This window comes from Labeo rohita, chromosome 23 (genome assembly GCF_022985175.1).
Source record: "Labeo rohita strain BAU-BD-2019 chromosome 23, IGBB_LRoh.1.0, whole genome shotgun sequence".
Classification (NCBI taxonomy): Eukaryota; Metazoa; Chordata; class Actinopteri; order Cypriniformes; family Cyprinidae; genus Labeo; species Labeo rohita.
Genome location: NC_066891.1, coordinates 7590827 through 7612737, shown reverse-complemented (window position 1 = coordinate 7612737; position 21911 = coordinate 7590827). Strand labels below are relative to the sequence as shown.

Below are 21911 nucleotides of genomic sequence, written 5' to 3'. Positions count from 1 at the left end.
CTGTGTCAAAAACATTAACTGCCAATAGGGGGCAATAGTTTTATATTCCTCTGTTTTCGTCTCTCCCAGTGCAGGTTACTCTGGGTTCAACATATTCTTTTGTCATCTAGCAGATTACCATCTAACTAGCTGCACAAGGAAAATGGCAGCAATTTCATTCACTACATAGATACCTTTAGAAAGAATGAGTAAATGATAGAGTTGGAAATCATGCCACAGCATGCAGAGCAACTAAACAAGGCAATGCTTTCAATTTTGGAACAATTCACGTTCTGTTTGTAGACAGTTCTTGTTTGGACAGGCATTTTAAAAATAGAAAACAGCACCTTTGTTCTCTTAGTGGATAAACTCTTCTTCACGCAATGATGGATGTGAATGAATAAAAAAGGCAATTGGTATTTGGACTGGTGGTTTTCTTAATAAACCAATGTCAAGATTATGATTTATCAAGGAAACTTTTGTTCATGACAACATGAGCTGCATTTGCTACAATAAAACACTGTCATGTAATAGCAAATAATTTTACTGTAATGCATTAATTACAGCTTAAGAATGAATACAGTTTACATTTGGCTTAGTGTTTGCCAGTGTTTAATTGTACATTTCTGTGTTCCTTTTTTCCATTGTTGAACTTGGATAATTGTAGCATTGAGTATATACACACTGAATATCATAAAAAAACAGTTGTTTCCCTCTCTGTGTATATAATATCACCATACATTATTTAATTACATTATTCTTATATTCTTTTTCTTGCTTTAGTATAAGGTTAACATTCAGGTTAATATTTTTTTGCTATTCATCTTAATGACTAACAGTAGCCCAACACTGTATGTAAATTCCCAGTATGTCCATATTTACATACTTTGAAAAAAAAAAAAAAAAAAAATTAAATACAATGAGGATGTAAACCAGAAAGAAGAAAACATCCCATATTCTTTTTTTAAAACAATTCTGAATTGCCATGTTAACCTGACCAAGTAGGAATTCATTTTAGGTCCTCCATTGTTGCAAAAATAACTACATTCATCAAGGAAATAGTTCTGAAAATAACCTGTGCTAAATACATAGCCTTGTCCTACTTTAAAGGATCATGCCTTTGGACAGTTCACCCTCAATGAGAGACAAAGAGAATTTGTACTAAAAACATTAAAACATAATTATCAGTAAATAATTTAAATGCAGCTTTCAGATTAACATATGCAACTTTGCACTAATACTTTGAGATACTTCATGCAAGATTTTTTTTTTTTTTTTTTAGATTTTTAACTGATTACATAAACTTAAGAAATTCACTCAGATATTAATTTAAATACTTACCAGAATATTGAAAGAGTGCATGATTTCCATCACAGCAATTCGTTTATTTTAAATCTGTCAAACGCTTTATATTGTTAGAAATTATATCCATGAGAAGACAAGTATATTTAAGTTCTTTATTTTTATTTTCTAAATTGCTTTCTTTCATTTTAGCGCATGAGGAAAGTGTGAACGTGAGGGCAAAGAGGACCTCATCGTTGCACTGGTAAGTCTTAACATTATTTTCTTGTTCTAGTGTAATATTCTTGTCCCATCTTGTTTCGCTGCGTATAAACACAGAGGGCAGTGTTCCCTGACAATAGCGGCAAACAGCTACAGCATATGCCCCTGTGTTAGTGGCAAGGAGCTGTAGCTTAAGCTGTTTGTCGTGCTAGTGAGCCAATAAGCTCTCTTTATATTTTTTAAAATGTAGGCTAGACATAAAAAGTAAATGTATATACACATTTGGACTGAAAAAGGCAACAATTTTCTACAAGTAAACAGTGTCACTTCATTTACATTTATAGGTGTCAAATAGGTGTAATCTAACGCCATATTTTTTTTTAAAAAAAAAACAAAAAACTATTAGATACATTAAAATATAACTACAAACCCGACCTCTCCATTTTAAGCAAGTTTAGCCTTAAACAATAATAAACTAAATATACATATATATATAAGTATAAATGAATATAAAGTTATATAACAATAATGTAAAAAACAATAAACGTAAAAATGAACAAATGAAAAACCTATTTTAATCAGTGAACAGACGAACAACAAACTCATAAATTGATTCTCAAATAATTAATCAGTGCTGTAAAATCATATTCATGATTTCTGAACAAAGAAAAAAAAAACAACCAAAAGTACGCATATAATTATATAAAAAAATCTCTTTAAACAAGCACAAAATGTAAATAATATTAATAATAGTAATAATAAATAATTATAATATTAAAAAATGGTCAGGCCTTTTCCTTTTTATATTGTATAGCAGTTTAGGTCATTTAAGCTAAAATTCACTCGATATTTAAAGCAAGAAATATGCGCCCAAAAATGAAATCATTCAAAATTATTGCAAAGGGCATACATTAAATATCACACAGGCCTAAAATGTCATTCGTTCAAGCGTACACACAATAGATTCTGGTTATGGACAACTGGCATATCCTTTCATATAAAATCCCACCTTCTTTACACATAGAATTCTCTACTGAATCCTTTATCTATCTATCTATCTATCTATCTATCTATCTATCTATCTATCTATCTATCCATGTATCTCTGGGGGGAATCACCTATATACAAATGAATCATCAGGCAAATTCGCCGGCGGTTATAGCTTTTTGGAAGTCTCTACATTATAACTAGTTATTGAGCTGGTGCAGGATCTGAGGCCATTTATGTGCAGAGGGAATTCATCGCTTTTCGCTCATCAATAACTCCTTGGCAGTGAACTATTGGAACGAGTCGAACGCGAGGGGTGAAATGCGGGTCAGGCTGTCTAACTAATATTAAAATGCGTCCGCAACACTAGAGCAGTGCCGAGTGGGTGGATGGGGGCGTTTTCAGGCCGGTGGGGGTGGACAAAAAAAATCCCTATCACATCTGTAGGGTCTCCAAGTAAAATAAAAGACTCGAGATAAGGCAAAACGTTTCCGAGCATTTCATTTGTTAGAGAGTTATGTCCTTTCTGTTTGTTTGGTTTCGATATATTTAGGGGAAAATAAAAAAAGAATAATAATTTCGTATTTTTCTCTGGTGGGTTGAAAATTTGATTTGAAATGTAGGCTCTGTTGCTTATATATAGCTTACATGGGTTTCTAAAAAGTTTTTTTGTTTCTTTACTGTTTTTCCACTTTGTTTGTTTCGTATCTGATCCTGTTTAGATAGCTAAACTGGAAAGAGAAATGCAGGGCACGGTCTTGCAGGTTACCGGGCGGTCATATGGTAATAGCGTGCACAATAAACCCCAAGGAACAAAAGAAACTTATTTTTCATCAGTGCTGTCACGTGTCCGCTTTGTGCACAACATGTTTGAGACGGAATATTCAAGTGGGTGCTCCTATGTTTTCGAGATTTAATAGAATTTGATAGTAAAATTATTTATCGTTTTTTCCTCTCATGCCCACTCATTCTTTTATGTTCACAATTTCATTTACTCAAAGTATTGGAGTGTTGAAATATGATATGAAAAATATCGAAAAAATCAGAACTCGTCAAAACACATTTAACCTCAACGAAGAAATACACTGAAATGCATGAAATTAATTCTGTCATAACGTAAACAGTTTTTGTTGAATGGAATAATGCGTTTATTGTACATGTCATTACGTGTTCAGGAAATAAATAATAAATCAAATAATTAAATACATGTGAATATAAATAAATAAAAACATTTCCAAATCGGTCTTTTAAAAGAATAAAATAAAAATAAGTTAAAAAGGAGAAAGTAGCTTGTTGGTCTCACTACTGACTGTCAAGTTTTATTGCATATTCATTTTCGAGCAACTGAAAAATAAATAATTAAAAAGAAACAAATTAAATAATAAAAAAAACATTTTGTATTCTCACGTTATTTTTTTTAAAGTAATGACAAACAGTTGTCGCTTAAAACAATTATTATTGTTCTATTTCCCTAGATATTAATTTTGACCAAATATTGTAGAAGCCAAACAGAAACCTCTCTCCAGAAAATGCTTTAGCTCCTATTCAAGATGGTGAAGAGGTCACAGTCTAACCTGACTTACTTTGTACGCTGAATTTTGTTTCAAACTTCCAATAGAAGAAAGGCCTATCAGTAGTCGTCTATATGTACCCTGTAGAACCGAATTTGTGTCCAAAACATGAAAATCGCAAATACGTCTCTACAGGAATACATGGGCGACGTAAAAGCCACGAAAGCCACGTTGGGTTTGTATTCGTCTCGATCAGAGGCACGTGACTTTGCATGAAAGTCGTGTGTGCTTACTATCATAAGTAGTGGAGTTTGAATGAACAGAACTACTACATGAAGACATAAACATACTTAGACAAAATAGTACAGGACGTAGAAGCGAAAATATGATGTATGCCATCGCTGTAAACGGCTGATTTAAAGCTTTTATAGCTTAATTAAACACCAAATCTGCCACATTTTGTATTAAGTCGTCGAATCATAAGTAAACTGTATAAATAGAATTTCTAACGTAGTTTAACTTGGTTCTAATATTTACTGTGTATAAATAATAGGAATAACGACATATATGAGACTATGTGCCCATTATTCAGTAAATTTGCTTTGCACTGGGACAGACAGGTGAGAGATACGTGAAACTATGCTAGTAGTAATAAATTTTTTTGTCTGCACGTTAAGTAACTTACTGTAATAAATAGTGTGATAAAAAAGCACTGTAATTATTAGCCGTAGTTTTAGTATATTTTATCCGTTACTTAAGTTTAAATGTGATTCGGTTTTGTTTGTTTTTTGCATTTAATAATTAATATTATTATTTTTTTAAACGTTGTAATTAGGGAAACTCTTATAGGTAGCAGCACATGCACAAGTTAACAGAAACATCCCTAGGTGCTGTGGCATGATCCTAGAAGATTTGGCCATTGTGTATGAGTGTGTGAGAGAGCGAGGAAGGGGGAGAGAGAGGGAGAGAGAGCGAGAGAGAGAGAAAGAGAGAGAGAGAGAGAAAGAGAGAGAGAGGGATAGAGAGACTGAAAGACTTCGCGGACAATGGCGGAAAATTGAAGGTATATTTGCGAAAGCTGTGGTTCCTTATCCGGGGACTACATCGCCCCATGCCATTGGGCCATCGTATCACGTGGTAAAAGTAACTTTACAGGGTTGCTCGCTAGTAGGAGGGCTTTATGGAGCAGAAAAACGACAAAGCTAGAAAAATTATTTTCCACTCCAGAAATTAATGATCATGAGCTCGTATTTGATGGACTCTAACTACATCGATCCGAAATTTCCTCCTTGCGAGGAATATTCGCAAAATAGCTACATTCCCGAACATAGCCCCGAATATTACAGCCGTGCAAGGGACAGTGGCTACCAGCATCACCACCAGGAGTTATACCCTCCGCGGGCAAGCTACCAGGAGCGTCAGTATAACTGTGCAAGCATCCCTGAGCCTGATACTCAGAGAGGACATGGACTGCCTCACGCGGGGCACCTGCTCGGAAAAGGGCAATCTGCCTCATGTGAGCCCCCACCGTTACCCCTGTCTCCTGCCACCCCTCCGGCTGCATCCTCCGCCTGCAATCAAGCCACCCCGGAGCATCCCAACAGCTCAGCTTCTGCCAAACAACCCGTAGTGTACCCATGGATGAAGAAAATTCACGTCAGCACCGGTAGGCAACTTGAGTGTATTTCTCTTAAGCACTATAAAGCTCGCCCCTCATCCTAACTCTCTCTCTCCGTCTGCCTCACTCCTTTTTACACTCATCCCCTGGCCAGCCTCTGCTACGATAGGATAGAAGCCTTTGAAATGGCACAATTGAGGCGGATTTACGACTAGGCATTGGTAATTACACCCACCATAAATTTTATAGCCGAGGTATACTCTGGGCAGTCGTATCACCATGTGGCTTCTCTTGTTATGAGTGTGCGAGAGAGTGAGGGAGATCTGGGACCAGAGCAAAACTAAGCTTTATAATGTTGCATTAATAATTCAGTGCTGAGTCCAATGTGATTTTAGCCTTATTATAGAAAGCTAACTTTTAGATATTTTAGCCCACCCTCATTTCCTCTGTCGCCACCATTTCTCAATGAAAGACACGCTTGTTTACCCTATCCTTCCCTCGCTGCCTCTTTTCTTTTCTACTCTGCTCTGCTCTGTTCCTTCTTTCTTTCCCTTTGCTTCTCCTCTTTCCAGTGAACTCTAGTTACAATGGAGCGGAACCCAAGCGGTCTAGAACTGCTTACACTCGCCAGCAAGTCTTAGAATTGGAGAAGGAATTCCACTATAATCGGTACTTAACACGGCGAAGACGTATCGAGATTGCTCATTCCTTGGTCCTCTCGGAGAGGCAAATCAAAATTTGGTTTCAGAACCGCAGGATGAAGTGGAAAAAAGACCATAGGCTGCCCAACACCAAAGTCAGATCCTCTTCCTCCACGGGCATTTCCTCCGGGTCCAACACAAGCTCAGCGGCTGGCGTTGTGGCGGCAGCTTCCACCACTAACACCATGTCAGCCTCCGAGGACCTCTCCGGATCCGAGCGTGGCGAGGATATTACAAGGTTATAAAGAGAACTATTTCGAGGAGACAGGGGAAGATCAAATGACTGATTATTTATAAAATATAATATATTTTGTTTTCGTAGGTATCTTGTGCGTAAAGGGGGTTCCTTTAAGTCCACAGTTATATAAAATGCATGTTATATAGCATGGATTATTGCGAATACCTATGGATTATTTTTTACGCGAAACAGGGTTTAATTTATCTAAAACTGAATCAATATGATGTTTGTTTTTGTTTTCGTTTTTTTTTTCCAAGAGAAATGTTTTGGGCAAAGCAGGATATGGACATTTTATTCAAATAATATTTTATTTGCGGGCCTTTCTTTGCCCAGCTGCCAAGGTGAAGTGCACAACGAATCTATTTATTTCTCACTTGAGAGAGCTGGTACGTTTTTTTTTTTTTTTTTTTTTTTTTGTACTGTAAATGAAAAACACTATCGTGGGTATCGATAGAAAAAAAAAAGATCTTAAACGTCTTTGTTTTCTTTAAATGTAAATCATGCTGTGGGTTATCTGTCGTATGGAAAGGTTAAGATTTTAAATTATCATTTAGTTTTTGTTGTGATGGCGTTGTGTTTAGGCTATTAACAGCAGATTGTTGTGAGATGCAATAAAACCAGTTTAGTGTATTTGTGCTAATTATATTGGTCAATAAAACGTAAGTGTCTATTAGTTTTACCTAGACTTGAGTGACTTTTATTAATATGCAATGTAGATTAAATTTCCGCGCATAAATAGCGAAAATATCTCTTTGTAATTTTTAACAGGGGATGCAGAGACGTTAGTAGTCAGATGAATGTGCAAATGTAGGCCCAAGTAGTAAAACCATGTTATCAATGCATTTAAAAATCTAAGTGGTGTAGTTCCTGCAGAAAATTAATTAGCCATTTTATTTCTGCCATGCAGTCTCTAATATCTACAACGCAGTGTGTCATATTTGAGCGTTCGGTTTGTGTATGGGTTAGCATGGGTTGTGTCCCCATCACTTTCCCACGTATTCCCTTAACGTGGCACAAAAATCAGGCCTTTTTGGTAGGGACCTTATCGCTCTTCATTCCACAGGACGGCTTGTTATTATTCATTACTGTTTTCAACATGGCTGAAAATGTCTCTAAAAATCAATTCCAGTATTCAAAAATGCCCTGCACTGCTTCTATTTTTCCACTATTGATTTCAAGCGTTATCAAGCTGAGAAACAAATTTAAGTCAACAATTCGTCTTATTTTATGGATGAGCTAAACTGTTAAAAAAATTGTAGATATTCCGAACGTAAAAGTAGGTCTAAGATTTTATGGACTTAATGGAATATTTTTCAAATGTGTTCGGTTTTGTTGAGTTTAAATAGAAATTCGTTAGTATTTAAATGAATGCTAATTAATCCAAGATACATTCATTTGCAACAAGATTTATTACAAAATAACCGTTACTAAACAGATTGCAAAAATACATGTTATGGGAAAAGTGTGTAAAAAGACAATGTAAAGAGACAAATGCGGTGAAATCGGTCAGCTATTTCCATATTGTTATTTTTAAAGAAGCAATTTGCATGTTGTGAAATATAATCCCAGTACCTAGGGTTTTAAAAGTTTTGATTCAGGCCACTCCTCTTTGTGTGCCATATTGTTATTTTTAAAAAGTGGCGCTAGATCGTATTCTAAGCAACGTCATCGCCAAGCAGATACTAGGCGCTAGACACACAGGACCAAAATCTGCACGCTGTGGCCTTGCCAGTTACAATGCTGCACAGAACGCTCCCACATGCAAATGAGTTGAAATTCTATTGTGACGTTTTTTTTTTTTTTCTAGATGCACAAGAATATATTAAAATTTAAATATTAGAACACTTAGCGACTCTATTGATATCAGTTCTCGAAGAAAAAAAAAACATGTACAGAAAATAAGGAATGTGTTTGATTAATTGTAAATCGGCCTGACTTGAATGAAGATTACACAACGGCTTGCTAAGTGGGGGGGCTGAGAAGCACAAAGGAGTGAGTCATTTTAGACCATCAATCAAGTCCGGCAGCAATAGTCAATTGTACTTCTAATGTATTAAGTTGTACAGGCACTAAATAGTGCACAAAAGCGTCACTGCAAAATATGTTTCAGCGGATAGTTTGTCCAAACCTAAATGAGAAGAAAGGCACTGGCCATCGTCTCAGCCTGGCCGTGACTTTGGGAAGGCACTTGAAAAGAGTAGGTGCACAACTGCATTCAGAGACCATTATGTGCCTGAACAGCAGAGAGAAATGAATGTGCACGCCTAAATCGTAGCATCCCGGCAGCCTCTTTCGAGATGCTGTCGCCTCCATGTCGCGAGGCTGAAAAGGTACTTTATTGAAGTTTGTGGCAACTAAGAAAAGTCGAGTTCAATTTGGGGACACATTTTCTGTCCCATTAGCTTCGTTTCAGCCGGGTCGGCCGACCTCTCCCACCCCTTGACCCCACTGGCTCTCTCAACGTGTACCTTCTGTGTGCACCCTCACAGGCTTCCTGGGGTTCTACCGGTGCTCTTGCTTTCATTGTGGGTTTTTGGTTATATTGATGTCTCAATGGAAGAAGGACATCTGAATGTGTTTCTCCTTTGTTGCTTTGCACCGTATGACCTATACGAGATCGGTGAACTCTGGGACAAGGCCCTTCTGTAGCGTGCGACCTTGTAACTTTTTGTTTGTTTGTTTGTTTTTTAGAGGGCATCTTTTTCGAGCTGGTAGTGTAGTGTTGGTAAGATACATTTACCTAAATGTAAAAAAAAAAAAAAACTTTTTTTTTTTATTCTTTGCAATTAAGACAGAACAGGCATAGTTCTCAACAAAATATCTAACAAAAGTTGCCAGAATATATGTAGTCGTGTACAAATATATTATGTATTTTTGGTTTTGTGTCAGTTAAACAGGCATGACAGCTTTTAAAAAGACATACAACAAACCTGTTTTCGTAAAACGAACAGCAGTGAATTTTTTGAGAAAAATTCACTTCATAGGGGAGTGCTGTTATAATGCTGACTGACTGACATCGTTTGATAGATTTCTGACATTCCACGGCAGATGTAAAGCAGCTTTTCTGTTAAGAAAAAGCATTTTAAAAGAAAAAAGGATAACACATAAATCACGTTTGACTTCTATTGTGCTAAACTAATATTTACATTCATAAACCAAACACACTGTATTGTTTAGGAGACAGGAGATACGTATATGAAGTCATCGCATGTGTTGTGGCTGCTTTCCAGCCAATAAACTTTCACACAAGTTTCATTTTTGCATGTGTAAATATTTATTTCAAAAATATTTAGTAGATATTCACACACTGTCAAAAGCGAACAGATGAACCTTCTGCTCTTCTGATCTGACCTTTAAAATAACTATTACGGGTGTAACCGATTTTTGTACTTCAGTAAAACCAGATAATTTAGATGTTGCTACATTTTTTATTATTTATTTTTTTACAAGGAGCGTTGGCTCCTTAGAACATATTACTTGTAAAACACACTATGTGATTTATATCAAAAACGTTACGTTAAAATAACTTAAAATAACTTTTTTATATATACATATTTAATGAAGAATCTTTAGTCACATTATTTTAGTGCTCTGTGCTGCAGTGCTTATAATATTATTTTATTTTGCTGAGAAATAAGATGTAGTCTAATTAGGTGACAAGTACAAATATCCTAACCTTTATAAATATTTTTAAGTTGTTAGAACAGTATTATATTAGACATTTTCCCACAATATTTGACGATGCCATTTAACAAATGCACCGATAGTTGTAAAAACAGTAGGCCTTCTCCAATACCTCATAATTGATCCCAAAAACCTAATTTATGCAGGATGAACAACATGGCGCCAGCAGTTGCACTAAGCCCTGTTTTCCAATAAAGTTACAAATCACCCTCTAAAGATCGTCTACGCTTATGTCGTACATTATTTAATGATGGTGGTGTAGCGTTCCCAAAACCAGCACATAGGTCGTTTGTTATAAAATAAAATGTAAATACAAATTTCAAGTACAACCTTATTTGATAAAAGGCCTATTACAAAAGTCTGCAGTTTGTTAAAGTTGTCCTGTTGTCTATTTGCTGTAAGTCAAGAAAATATATTACATTTATTATTGAAAAATGCCTAAATAAAAATGAGTTATTTAATATTTATAATCATTTAGACTGATTATTGTTTGTACATATGTAGGCTATATATGTATTTATATAATGTTGTACAAATATTTTATAGAATATTTACTTATATAAGAATTCAGTAAACAATGCAGTAATTCTAATATAACCAGATGCGATCTGGCAGTGGTTAACCTATAACACTTTATTTATAAGCCATAAAAACCATAGAAGGACAGTGCAGGGCTACAATTACGGCCACGGTCCCATCCGCACTGTAGTGAACTGTACCGTATAGGGAGGTGGACATTTCTTTGTATGCGTCCATAAATCAAAAAGATGATTGAGGGTTTGCCCTGCAATACAAGAAGTGAGTGGCACGCTGCACGAAAACTGTTGTGCTTAGGCTTTTGAACCTGCCCTTGTAGGAAGAAGAGGAGGAAGAGACAAGCAGGAAGAGCGGGAAGATCATCACCTGTCTGCAGAAACGCGCGTTTACCAAGCGCTTTATCAGATGCATTCTTTTATTGTTAAACATAACTGGTGTGGCACTTTTTAAGAAATAGTCTCCATACATATACCTAATATTACATTACGTAATACTGTAATTTATCGTTTGTAGACCTAAATAATACAAATGTATATTTTTCCCTGATAACAGTTACAATTGTTCATGCTTTTAATACTGGTTAATATTGACTTTTGAGGTGTTTGCAGTTGCATAGTAATGCACTTTTTTTTTTTTTTTTTTTTTTTTTTTACATTGTGTCAGTGTTTTTCCTGTTAACTGGGGCGGAATAGGAAGAGTTCTCTTTACCTTGCATGCTACTGTCCGACGAGTGGTTGTAAATTCTCGTCAGTCTACGAACGTTTTTACGTGATACTCGGGTAACGAGGCTTTCGGGGAATATAGTTTAATTTTAAAGTAGCTTAGCACTTACATAGCACTTAAGATCTACTTTCGAGCAACCGACCCAGAAACAACTCCTCACCTAAATGGGAAGTGAAGAACTACACTGCGTGTGTTTATATGGACCTGACACTGACACTGACCCGTTAAGGTATACAAGTTTCACCATGTTAATTACTCCACAGGACATAAAATTATGTGAACAGCTGATTGTTTCTGTCAAAAAAGCAGTTGAAAACTAGGAACAAGTCATCTGTGTAAAATGGACTGTTTGCCCTGTCGTTGACTTGTATATTTAAATTAAGTTTTTACAACGCACAACTTTGTATATATTTGAGCAAATCGTTTGCCTTGTCCATTGGTTTACCTATTCTAATTAACATAATCATCGTGCTTTTCTTGTACAGCATTTTTCATTATATCTCAGTGAAATATGATCAGACACGTTATAATATCTTTCATAATTAAAAAAAAAAAAAATTAAATAAATGAACAATAAGAAATTAGCATTATAAAATGGACCCACGTTGTTCTGTGAAGTCCTGAAGGCATTGTTATTTTGGCTTTTTATTCTAAAATGCATTTTTGTAAGCTCTTTTTGTAAGATAAGTGACTTCTCAAAGCAATTAAGTTAGTGATGAAAGGTGTAGGCTCTTAGCATTGTTACGAGGTCCTCTGTGTAAACTGAGCTGTGGTGAACAACGCAGAAAGTCTCAGAGTTGAATCGGGGGTCACCATGTTATTTTCCAGAAATGTGGCAGTCCTAACACTGAATATCCGCTCGACACATGAAATACATAAATACAGCTCTTGTTCCAGAGATAAGTGTTCTATGTAAGAGTCTAACCATGCCTTTGACGTTTGCACATTTCGTGCTTTTTCCCACATTTTATGCTAAACGTAGAGCATGAGCGAAGAAGAGTGTCTGCATTGCACTCAACAATCTCCATAATCTTTGTTCTGATGTCTTGCCCCTTAACCTTTACACTCAATATGACCTTAGATGCAATGCCTAATGGCCACCCAAACTAAAGCGGACCGAGAGAGGGGACACACGACAGAGAAAAACTAAATTGTTTTAAAACAAATACTTGCCAGAAACTGGAAAGAAAAATCATGATGTAACAAAACATTTATCAAAGTGTACTTCATGGGACACAAAAAAATTAACTGGTTTTATTAAAGTCAAAAATAAATGATTTGAATGAATGAACCCAAAAAACAACAATCGAAACTTAGGTATAGCTCCGTTACTTTTTAAACATCAAGAACTGTACACTCAAATATATATAGATACATACATACATACATATATACATATATATATATATATATATACATAAAGACATTAAACAACCCTCCTAATCCAGTCATACGCAAAGCATGCAGGGACTAAAAATTCATTAGCTAGCCCATAAACTTTGAGTGACCATGTGCCAATTGAGAACACGCCTTAACTTCTGATTAAGTGTTAAACAAACAAGCCTAAGTGGTAAACGCAAAAAACCCCTTTAATGATAAAAGTCTTGGGCGCGTTTTGGGGTTTCCCAAAAGCACCTTATGCCTAAATAAATCGTAAAACGATTTTAGGAATCATCTTTGAATTACGGCCTATTTCCCCAAAGCGTTGTAAATAGTAGCATGTAAATCGACCAGTGCTCTGGAGAAATCGGAGCACTTGCGTCGTGAAAAGTAAAGAAGTCACCTGCAGAGCAAGCGCAAAATTACATCTAAACTTGATAGTTACGCACACCTTCCTCAATGTGACTTTCATATCATGATACTTTTATTTACGCAACATGAAAAATTAATTACTTTAATATTAACTCAGAAGACCGTGTTTCCAAATAAACAGTAACTACACGTAGCAAGTGAAAAACACGTTTTTTTTAACGTCAATATGCAATTTCTAGTATTCTCGCACTTTTTTCGTGATGTGGAGACAAGTTATTGGAGTTAGTGGTGAAAGTTTCGGTTATTAGTTCATCTTTGGATCCGGCTGCCAAACAAGTTTTACGTAACAAAGAACAAACTACTTGCTAGTTTGAAAAGAGTCGTTGCTTGGCGGTAGAAAGTAAAACTATATTTTTAAAAAACGTAAGGCATACTTTTTATTTAGAATTTAAATTATTTTAACAATGTGATACATTTTTATTTGTGAAAAACAATATATATTTTTATTTCTTCCTGGATTACTGAAGGCAAGATAGATAAGTGTCTGATGAAAGAGATGAGTGATCTTGTGATCGGTTCAAGTTGCCAGGCAACAACCTAAGAGAGTCGCTCGCTGAATAGTAGAACATCCATTATCTCTAAAAGTTCCTGATTTTACCGAGTTACCGATTGAAGCTACAATGCGTAACCTGTTTTTATCGAATTAACCTGTAGTCTTTTACCCAGTATCTGTCTATAAAGTCTCATTACAATGAAAAATTCGTGGTATTATGGCACAGGGGCAGTTTGTTAAGAATGCAAGACTGAGAATTGTCGTCATATGGATAAAGGGCCACCTGTGGGCCACCGTTTCTCTCTATTTCTCTTATTCTCTCTTAGGCTTCCATACGTTTATCTCAAGTAAACGTTTATAAAGGCTAGTAAGGAGGTGGAAAAATTAGTGACACAAGTCAGAGACTTTCCTCATCTATAGTCCTAAAACTCAGATATTATTACAGGTCCCATGGAACGTTTCCAAAGTAAACCTTTCCAAAATAAACAAACAAATAAACAAACATTAAAGTGCACTAAATTCAGTGCGTTATATTCACTCTCATGTCACAGTGGCTGACATACCCTTGTAGCCTAAAAGAAAGAGCCCCTTGCTGCAACTGAGAAGTTCCCAGTGTCACGGTATAGATGTACAATTGTGTATTGAGGCTTTTGTCCAGTCCTCCGGGGTGTCTGCAATGTGTCTAAACATATGCGGTCATGAGGAGGTCACTAGACGTGCTGCTGCGCCGCAATGATTAATGTCATCTTTTCTATAAAGAAATGGCATTCGTAGATTAACGTTTTCTGTACAATATGGTGAGTGGTTCAAATAGGCATGTTCTATTTGCATAGAATATAATTTTCAAATGTTGTTAAAAAATTAAAGACATACTGACTATTAAATTATTGTAAAATCGGACATCTTTAGTTGACTTTTAGACAATCATTCATAAAATGTGTAGATAAACCGCAATGAAAACGTGAGAAATTAAACATGAATTATCCTTTCAAAGTGCACAACTAAGAGGGAACAAACAGGAAAGTCCAATCACTTTTAGACAGTCTTTTATAAAGTGCTCATATAAACCGCAAGGAAATTTTCAAAAATAAAATATGAAGCTAAGCTTTTCAACATAAACGCATATAAAAGTTCTAGACATATGAAGCAGCAAGTAGTATCATTTTATTTTTGTGATTTTTGCTCACTTGAATGTACAATATACAGAAGTATACTGTATGTGGCACAGGTGCGAGGAAGTTATGAAGTTAACCTGAAATCACTGCCAACAAGTTAACTTTATGGAAATTGTACCATGTCTGAAATGTGTTCATATTTTAGGTTTCCTAATATTGTATATTATTTAATAATAGACTAAATTATTCTTTCATGACACTGGTGCACTTTAAAGTAAAACAATGGAAACAATATGCAGTCGACCCTAAGTCGAACTCGTTTCTGAGTTTCAGGAATTCTTGAGAGATCTCTCTACATTTCAATCGTTTTATTTAGGTTCAGATTGTTTACAGCAACGCAGGGCACCGAAGATATAAATCTAGTCTTTGCTCTTCAGAGACAGGCCCATTTGTATGCATCGTTATAACCAACAACATCCTCTGTTCATTAAAATCCTTTCCTGGATTTACTCACTTATCTGTCCTATGCCCAAAAAATCATTAGGATATTACTTATGTTTATTGAAGAAATTAATCCTTTGCGTTGTGCAGAAATAATGAAAAGATGATTTTATGAAATGCAAAAGGTCTGCTTGTAGATTTCAATGGAGATAACCTAAATACGAAAGAAAGAAAGAAATATTCACACAAAGTCAAAATTTGTTAAAAGTCCTTTATCCCCCAATATAAAGTTTTAAATCTTTTTTTTTTCCCCAAAAAAATTCAGGTTATGTTCTCAAGCGTTTGAGTTATGGCAGACAACGCAACAGACAGCTGTATGCAACGGCCCTTTGCGCATTCCATTAATTTGTTTATTATTTCCAACATTTGCCTCATTGCCGTTTTTATCCTCTTTAGAGAGGCTGTTTTTGCATGAAATGGTTAAAGCGATGTTATTATCGATGTTTTATGCAGCTGTTTGTGTCAGCAACCACAAGAGCGCAGAAGGTAGGGAGGAATTATAAAAGGGTTGACACCCAGAGCGACCGGCGCGCTTTTGTGAGAGAAAGAAAAATGATTTATTGCCAGCAACGTGGTTCAAACAGAGTTCACTGAGAATTGTAGTGTACCGGCGGAGGCGCTGAGTTATGGTCTTGCTGAGCCACTACATCAAAGATTCCTTTTCAGATTTAGTGAATGGACCCAGCGGCATGAGACAAGGGAACAAACTTACTTTAATTAGAAAATTCCCAAGATCACAGGCGACTTTCAAACAATAAGGGAAGAGTTTGAAATATAGGAAAGGTACAAGGGGGACCATAAAATCTGCAGAATAATAATAAAAAACGCCCCTATAGCCTCCACCACCACTTCCAAAAATATTAATAGTAATAAAATAAAAAATGCATCGAAATTGTTTAAATAGCATTTATTGAATGTCTAATTCATATGTGGTTATGGAATGAGTACACTTGCATTCCTTGCACACTCGGGCGCAGTAATATTTCATGTTAATAGCGCTGCAGCTCGGCAGAAGCCGGACTTGTAATATGCATAGTGAATGCTTCTATTTGACAAGGCTTGTGACAGCAATTCACTGAACTCAAAATAACAAATCGTTTTTAAAAAAAGATTGATTTTAGCCATACAACCGAAGAGGATAGCCCCATGGCTCCTTGATATTCTTCTTTAATAAACAGTATATGAATGGTTATGATTTGACTAGTTAAACCATACGAAATAAAATACAAAGCTTTTAAATTGCTGTCATTTTTACCGCCATTTTACACGTCATTGTTTTAATGCAGTCTAAAGTTAGTTGGTGTGAGTACTGAGACTACCATTATTCAAAAACATACCCATATTGGCAGGCCTTTCTCTGCATCTCAGAAACGCATTGAAAGCTGTGTATTATTATAAACATTCTTTTTTTAGAAAAAAAAATCCTGCAAGAGAAAGAGAGTGAATCGTTGAGGCTATCAGTCTTTGTCTTCGAAAATACGTTAGACATGTTATTGACAGTACTGAGTGTCTGAGTAAATACTCAAACAAGACACTGTGGAGAGTAAATGAAAAGGGACTAGTCCTTGGTTTTCAGTCCTTGTGCACAATTAATCACTAGTGCGAGACAACCTCTGTCCACAGCCTATGTAAAGGAAGGGTGATGTCTTTTATGCTCATTTCAGACTGGGGATACTAACTTACTTCAACGTGACTGCTTTATGTATAACGTTATCGGCAAGCAGTCGTTTTAATTAGCAATCGGCTAAAAACGAATCCTGCTGTGTCGATGGGTGTCTGGGAAAAACAGCGATCTGGACAGGTTGAGCGCTAAATAACGCTCTGACCCTCTTCCCTCCACTAGCTTAGCTTCATGACGTCAGAGGACAAAGGCTAATTCTGTTGCGAATAAAAAGGTTTTGTGATCAATTATTTAAAATGACTTTAAAAACAACAAGTTACCCGACTCCAACAAGTTTCTAAAGACTTTACCATTGCCCTAAAATGTCGTGCTAAAGCCAAACCCGGGCTGTTCCTGCTCTTTGTTCATCAGGACGTTGTTTTAAATAGTAGACAATGCCATTCATACTACAGACGATGAACTTGAACGTATTTCTTTGGTTAGCCGAGACTAGCGACTTAGCCATCTTAACGACTATTTTCTTACGCTGCTAGTTAATTGGAAAGCGAAACTCGATAATTTCATTAAGATTATTTTTGACATGCATTGTCAGTAGCCTACAGAACTGACAGTCAAAATCCCTTTGTTTGACCACACCCATTGATTCTCTGGATGTCTTTTTCACCAGGTAAAAATGAGCAGAAATCTCAAAACACGTCGGAAATTATATAGAAACGTTAGCAGTATTGGAGAGAGCCATTTAACGTGTGTTGCATTTTTCTTTCAAAACTTAGAAATGTTATTTGTCATCATTTTTACAAAACACGACGATGGAGAAAGACAAACAAATGTATGTTACCAAAATACTTTATTCATAGAAAAAAGACTGCTAAAACATCTACATGGCTGTTTTACGAAAGATTAAGAAGATTTGAAAAAAAATATATAGGCTATTTTAAAAAATCAATATGGAGCTGTTGTCACAACTGTAAAGCGTTACAGGAACAATTATTAAACTATAAGGCAAATAATTCGATTATTTTTAAATACCTACCACAAGAGGACTGAAAAGTCAGTCAAGGTTTCAAACACTGTATTACAAAACGTTATCACGGAAATGAAGTCTGTATTCTGCAATCCGTTGTGGCAAAACTAAGGAGACGCGATCCCAGACATGCATGTCTTTTCTCTGTCCAAATGGGTCTCTTTCTCCCACCCACCTCCCAAATCACGCTCTCTCAACTCTGTCAGCACGGTAACAGGGTAATGTGTGAGCCCTGCTCATGGCTTTTCGTCTGTCCACAGGATAATCATTCGAAATTGCAAAATAGCAGAGGAATGCGGAGGAAAACGGAATCCTCGTTTGGTTGCTTTCGAGCACTTTACAACTCAAACAGCCAGTGCGCCAGGCTATTGGAGGAGGCCATCACGTGACTACATTGTTTACTCTTGTTGGAAAACAATTAAAGACGGCAGTGAGTGTACTTTTATGTCTTTCCTTCACCTTGTGTGATCAATTATCCAAGCGGAGTGATCAGTGCGGTTAGAGATGCACGATAATTCGTTTCACGAATTTCATATTAACAATGCTTACTTGAACAAGATATGTTGCAATAAATCTCATGTTTGTTCTATGGAGCAACATTTCTCCCCTTGTGCTCTGCAGGAGAGCAGTTCTGCGTGGAGACAACATGCTGAAGAAAATTCATCAAAACATCATGAAGGCCATATGTGGAACTTTCAGAAACTCTCGCATCATCCCTATTCATCCTCTGCTGGTGTCAACCACTCCACGAATGAAACGACAAACTCCTTGGACCGGGCGAATACAACGGAAAGAGACGAGGGGTGCAAACTGTCAACTTCCTGCTTTTCAACCAAGAAGTACCCTTGGATGAGAGAGACACATACACCTATAGGCTTCAGCTCCATTAACGTCATGGAATCAGGTGAGAGAACTTGTTTTTTTCGAGTAAATGAGGTATATTGATTTGTATTGCTTGGAAATACCCACTTAATCTAATCAGTCAGTCGTATTTTAGTCGATAATGAATAACAGCTGGGTCAGATTTTGGTTCTGTGTTAATGTGATTTGTCACTTAGACACTGATGTCAATGACTGACATCATTGAGAACTACAGTTATTAATCAATTATTAGTGTTTTCCTTCCTTCTTAAATAGAAAATGAACTCCTAATTACAAGCAACATTTCAATCTTGTCTAATAAAGACTGTTCATTTCCAGTAAACTACTGTAAGAATTCGAAGTTTCATTGTGTACATTTAAGGTAATTAATTCAAATATTTTTATCAGTCCAGTCCATCAAGATGATGGCTATAGAAAACACAAGATGGGGAAAATATTATTGCATGCTTACTGCTCATTGACAAAAACACAATTACAACGTATACATTTTATATATAGGGATTTCATGTTGTCTAACAGTACATATATAATGTGTGAAAATATGTCCTTCTCAAGTTAGGTTAAAAATGCATAAGCTGGATAAAGGAAAAAAGAAGAGAACATCTAAGAAAAGTAATATTTTCTAGAGACAGCCAGTTGTTCTGTGAACTTGATTAAGTTTAAACTTTTACTAAGGAGCAGAATAATAAAAAAAGTCCACAGTGAAATTTTTATATTATCCGAGGCTATGCTTTTCTGGGTCACACAGATAAGACTGCTTCACTTGTTTTAACCTAAGCAAAAAGCATACATTCACACTATCAATGAGATGATGGTGATTATCTGCTTATATGTGCAGTAAATAAATATGGCACTGAGGTCATTCTTTAAGAACTTTTGCTAAAAAAAATAAATAAATAAATAAATAAAAAAAATGCACACACAAATCATTAGGAATCAAACCACAGTAGAAATCATATGAAATGGATAATTAACTTAGTGATTAGTCTACCAACAGTGGTCTGCCCACAGACAGTGCGCTGGATTCTCAGTACACTGATTTATCACTGGGGGTTTAAACTTGCAGCTGAGCATATTCAAGGATGTCATGCTACATTTTCATCATCACAGTTTAGGCATCAGAGAGATTTGCACAAGCTACGCAACAATAATTTGGGATGCGAGTTCTGTTCACTGTCTAAACTTGAGCATTGGTCTGTGTTTGACAGATCTCAGACCTGATGTACTTTAACACTTCTATAATTCTGCATGTTTTCCAGGTGATTCCAGGTACAGGAATGGTGAAGTACAGGATAGCGGGTGTTCTAACAGTAAACGGGCACGTGCAGCGTTCACCTCCTCCCAGCTGCTCGAACTGGAGAAGGAGTTTCACTTTAGCGCTTACCTGTGCCGCAACCGGAGACTTGAAATGGCTGCGCTGCTGAAGCTCACTGACCGCCAGATTAAAATCTGGTTTCAAAACCGTCGTATGAAGTACAAAAAAGATCACAAGGAAAAGTCAAAGTCATCATACTCCTACCTGGAAACAGGTAACCAGCCCTTTGTAATTGGCGGCAGCAGCACAGTGGATCCCCCAGTGCCATTAAAATTCCAATACCACTATGAAAGACCATCAATGTCTGGAATGAACTCTGCACAGAGCCACTGGTGAAACTACAGGAAGTCGAACAACCAGAGTCTTCAGCTTTCAGAATCCAGCTGTCAGAACTAAAATAGGACAAAAGCATGAATGGTGGAAATGACTGAATTGAAAATCTGGAGTGAAATACAAATTCTCTGCAAAATATGTATCTGTTCTGTCACTGACCAGATATTTCCCCCACTATAACTCTTTCTGACATGATTTATATTTAAGGTAATTGAAGATTTATTGCCCCTACATGAAAATTTAAGTTCAGTAGCCAAGTTTGTTCTGAACCAGATTACATGTTATCAGCTAGTACATGGTAAATCAGAGTTAGTCTCCGCTGTGCATAAACCGCTGTAGTAATATCTTTGCAAATCGGCAAGATTTATTGCACACGGATGCAGGCTCACTTGTACTAGTTTATCTCTTGGGCACAGAAAATACAATTTAAAAAGGGCATTCAAGACTTTGAATGATCATTAACATCCGCTCAACTTTTGTAAGTGCACAACATATTTTTATTGCTCCCAAAATTATATGCTATTTTTCCCAAGGCATGTGCTGAAACTTTTAACTTGGAATGTTGTTGACTGTAATGGCCAGAAATGTCCAAATATTCAACCCATGTTGAATTGCAATGACTTGTTCTCCTATTGAGTTTGACTTTACACAAAGGTTTGGTTTCCCTTTTCTTTGAATCTGAATTTATGGTGTGTTGACTGACAAATGAATAAAGCAACAAAAGAGGATTAATCCACTGTCAAAATGCTACGTCACTGTCAGAATCCTTTCTTTGATAGTGTTTTGATTTATTTTTACCTATTCATGTAGGCTAAAGTTTGAACTCAACAGAGCTGCAATGTAAAATATGTTTATATTTCTAGTTCTTACCACTTTTATTGTCATTTGGTCATATCGGATTAAAAGCATGTGTTTTGAAACTGCAAAGTGGTTGCTCCAAACTAATTAAATCCCTCTGGATAGTTAATAAAGGTGATTGTATTGCATGCAAATGACAATGTCATTCTGTTGTTTTTCAGATCTTTGTTAGTTTGGTAAAAACAGCTGAGAACAACTAAGAGTGAATCTTAATTTAGCTCTAAAGCGCTTCTACTTTGATACTTTTTGAAATAGGCAATACTGTACTTTGTATTCTTAAAACATAACCTTACATATATGCCTTCCTCCGCCTCCGCCTCCCAACCTCGCAACATTAATCATTTAGACAAGGCGCTCTCTCTCCCTCTCGAGCAGCTTCACAAGCGCTCAACCCGCTGGGCCTAATGACAAGCAGTGCGCTTCTCTTCCAACCTTCCAGCATGCTCTTCTCCAGTATGGGAGCTGAAGCAGAGATT

The 21911-nt window shown here is 36.3% G+C and overlaps 2 protein-coding genes across 7 annotated transcripts in view; both read left to right on the top strand.

Moving 5' to 3' along the window:
* The window catches only part of hoxc10a (homeobox C10a), a 59881-nt gene extending 41439 nt beyond the window's left edge, over nucleotides 1-18442 (top strand). For 3 of the 5 annotated variants that reach the window (XM_051095917.1, XM_051095913.1, XM_051095912.1), the window contains 2 exons: nucleotides 1474-1525; nucleotides 18308-18442. The gene's annotated coding sequence lies outside the window, so the exon portion shown is untranslated. Of the gene's footprint in view, nucleotides 1-1473; nucleotides 1526-6170; nucleotides 6312-18307 lie in introns of those variants that run through there. The other 2 variants (XM_051095915.1, XM_051095916.1) reach the window with 2 other exon arrangements.
* Nucleotides 1891-21911, top strand: part of hoxc4a (homeobox C4a) — a 20911-nt gene continuing 890 nt past the window's right edge. Inside the window, exons 1-5 of one of the 2 annotated variants that reach the window (XM_051095919.1) lie at nucleotides 1921-5646; nucleotides 6171-6537; nucleotides 18308-18478; nucleotides 18641-18951; nucleotides 20189-21911. The exon at nucleotides 20189-21911 is cut by the window's right edge and continues 890 nt beyond it. In XM_051095919.1, the coding sequence (XP_050951876.1) occupies nucleotides 5214-5646; nucleotides 6171-6537; nucleotides 18308-18478; nucleotides 18641-18951; nucleotides 20189-20580 (1674 nt within the window). In that variant the 5' untranslated portion in view covers nucleotides 1921-5213 and the 3' untranslated portion in view covers nucleotides 20581-21911. Of the gene's footprint in view, nucleotides 5647-6170; nucleotides 6538-18307; nucleotides 18479-18640; nucleotides 18952-20188 lie in introns of those variants that run through there. The other variant, XM_051095918.1, reaches the window with a different exon arrangement.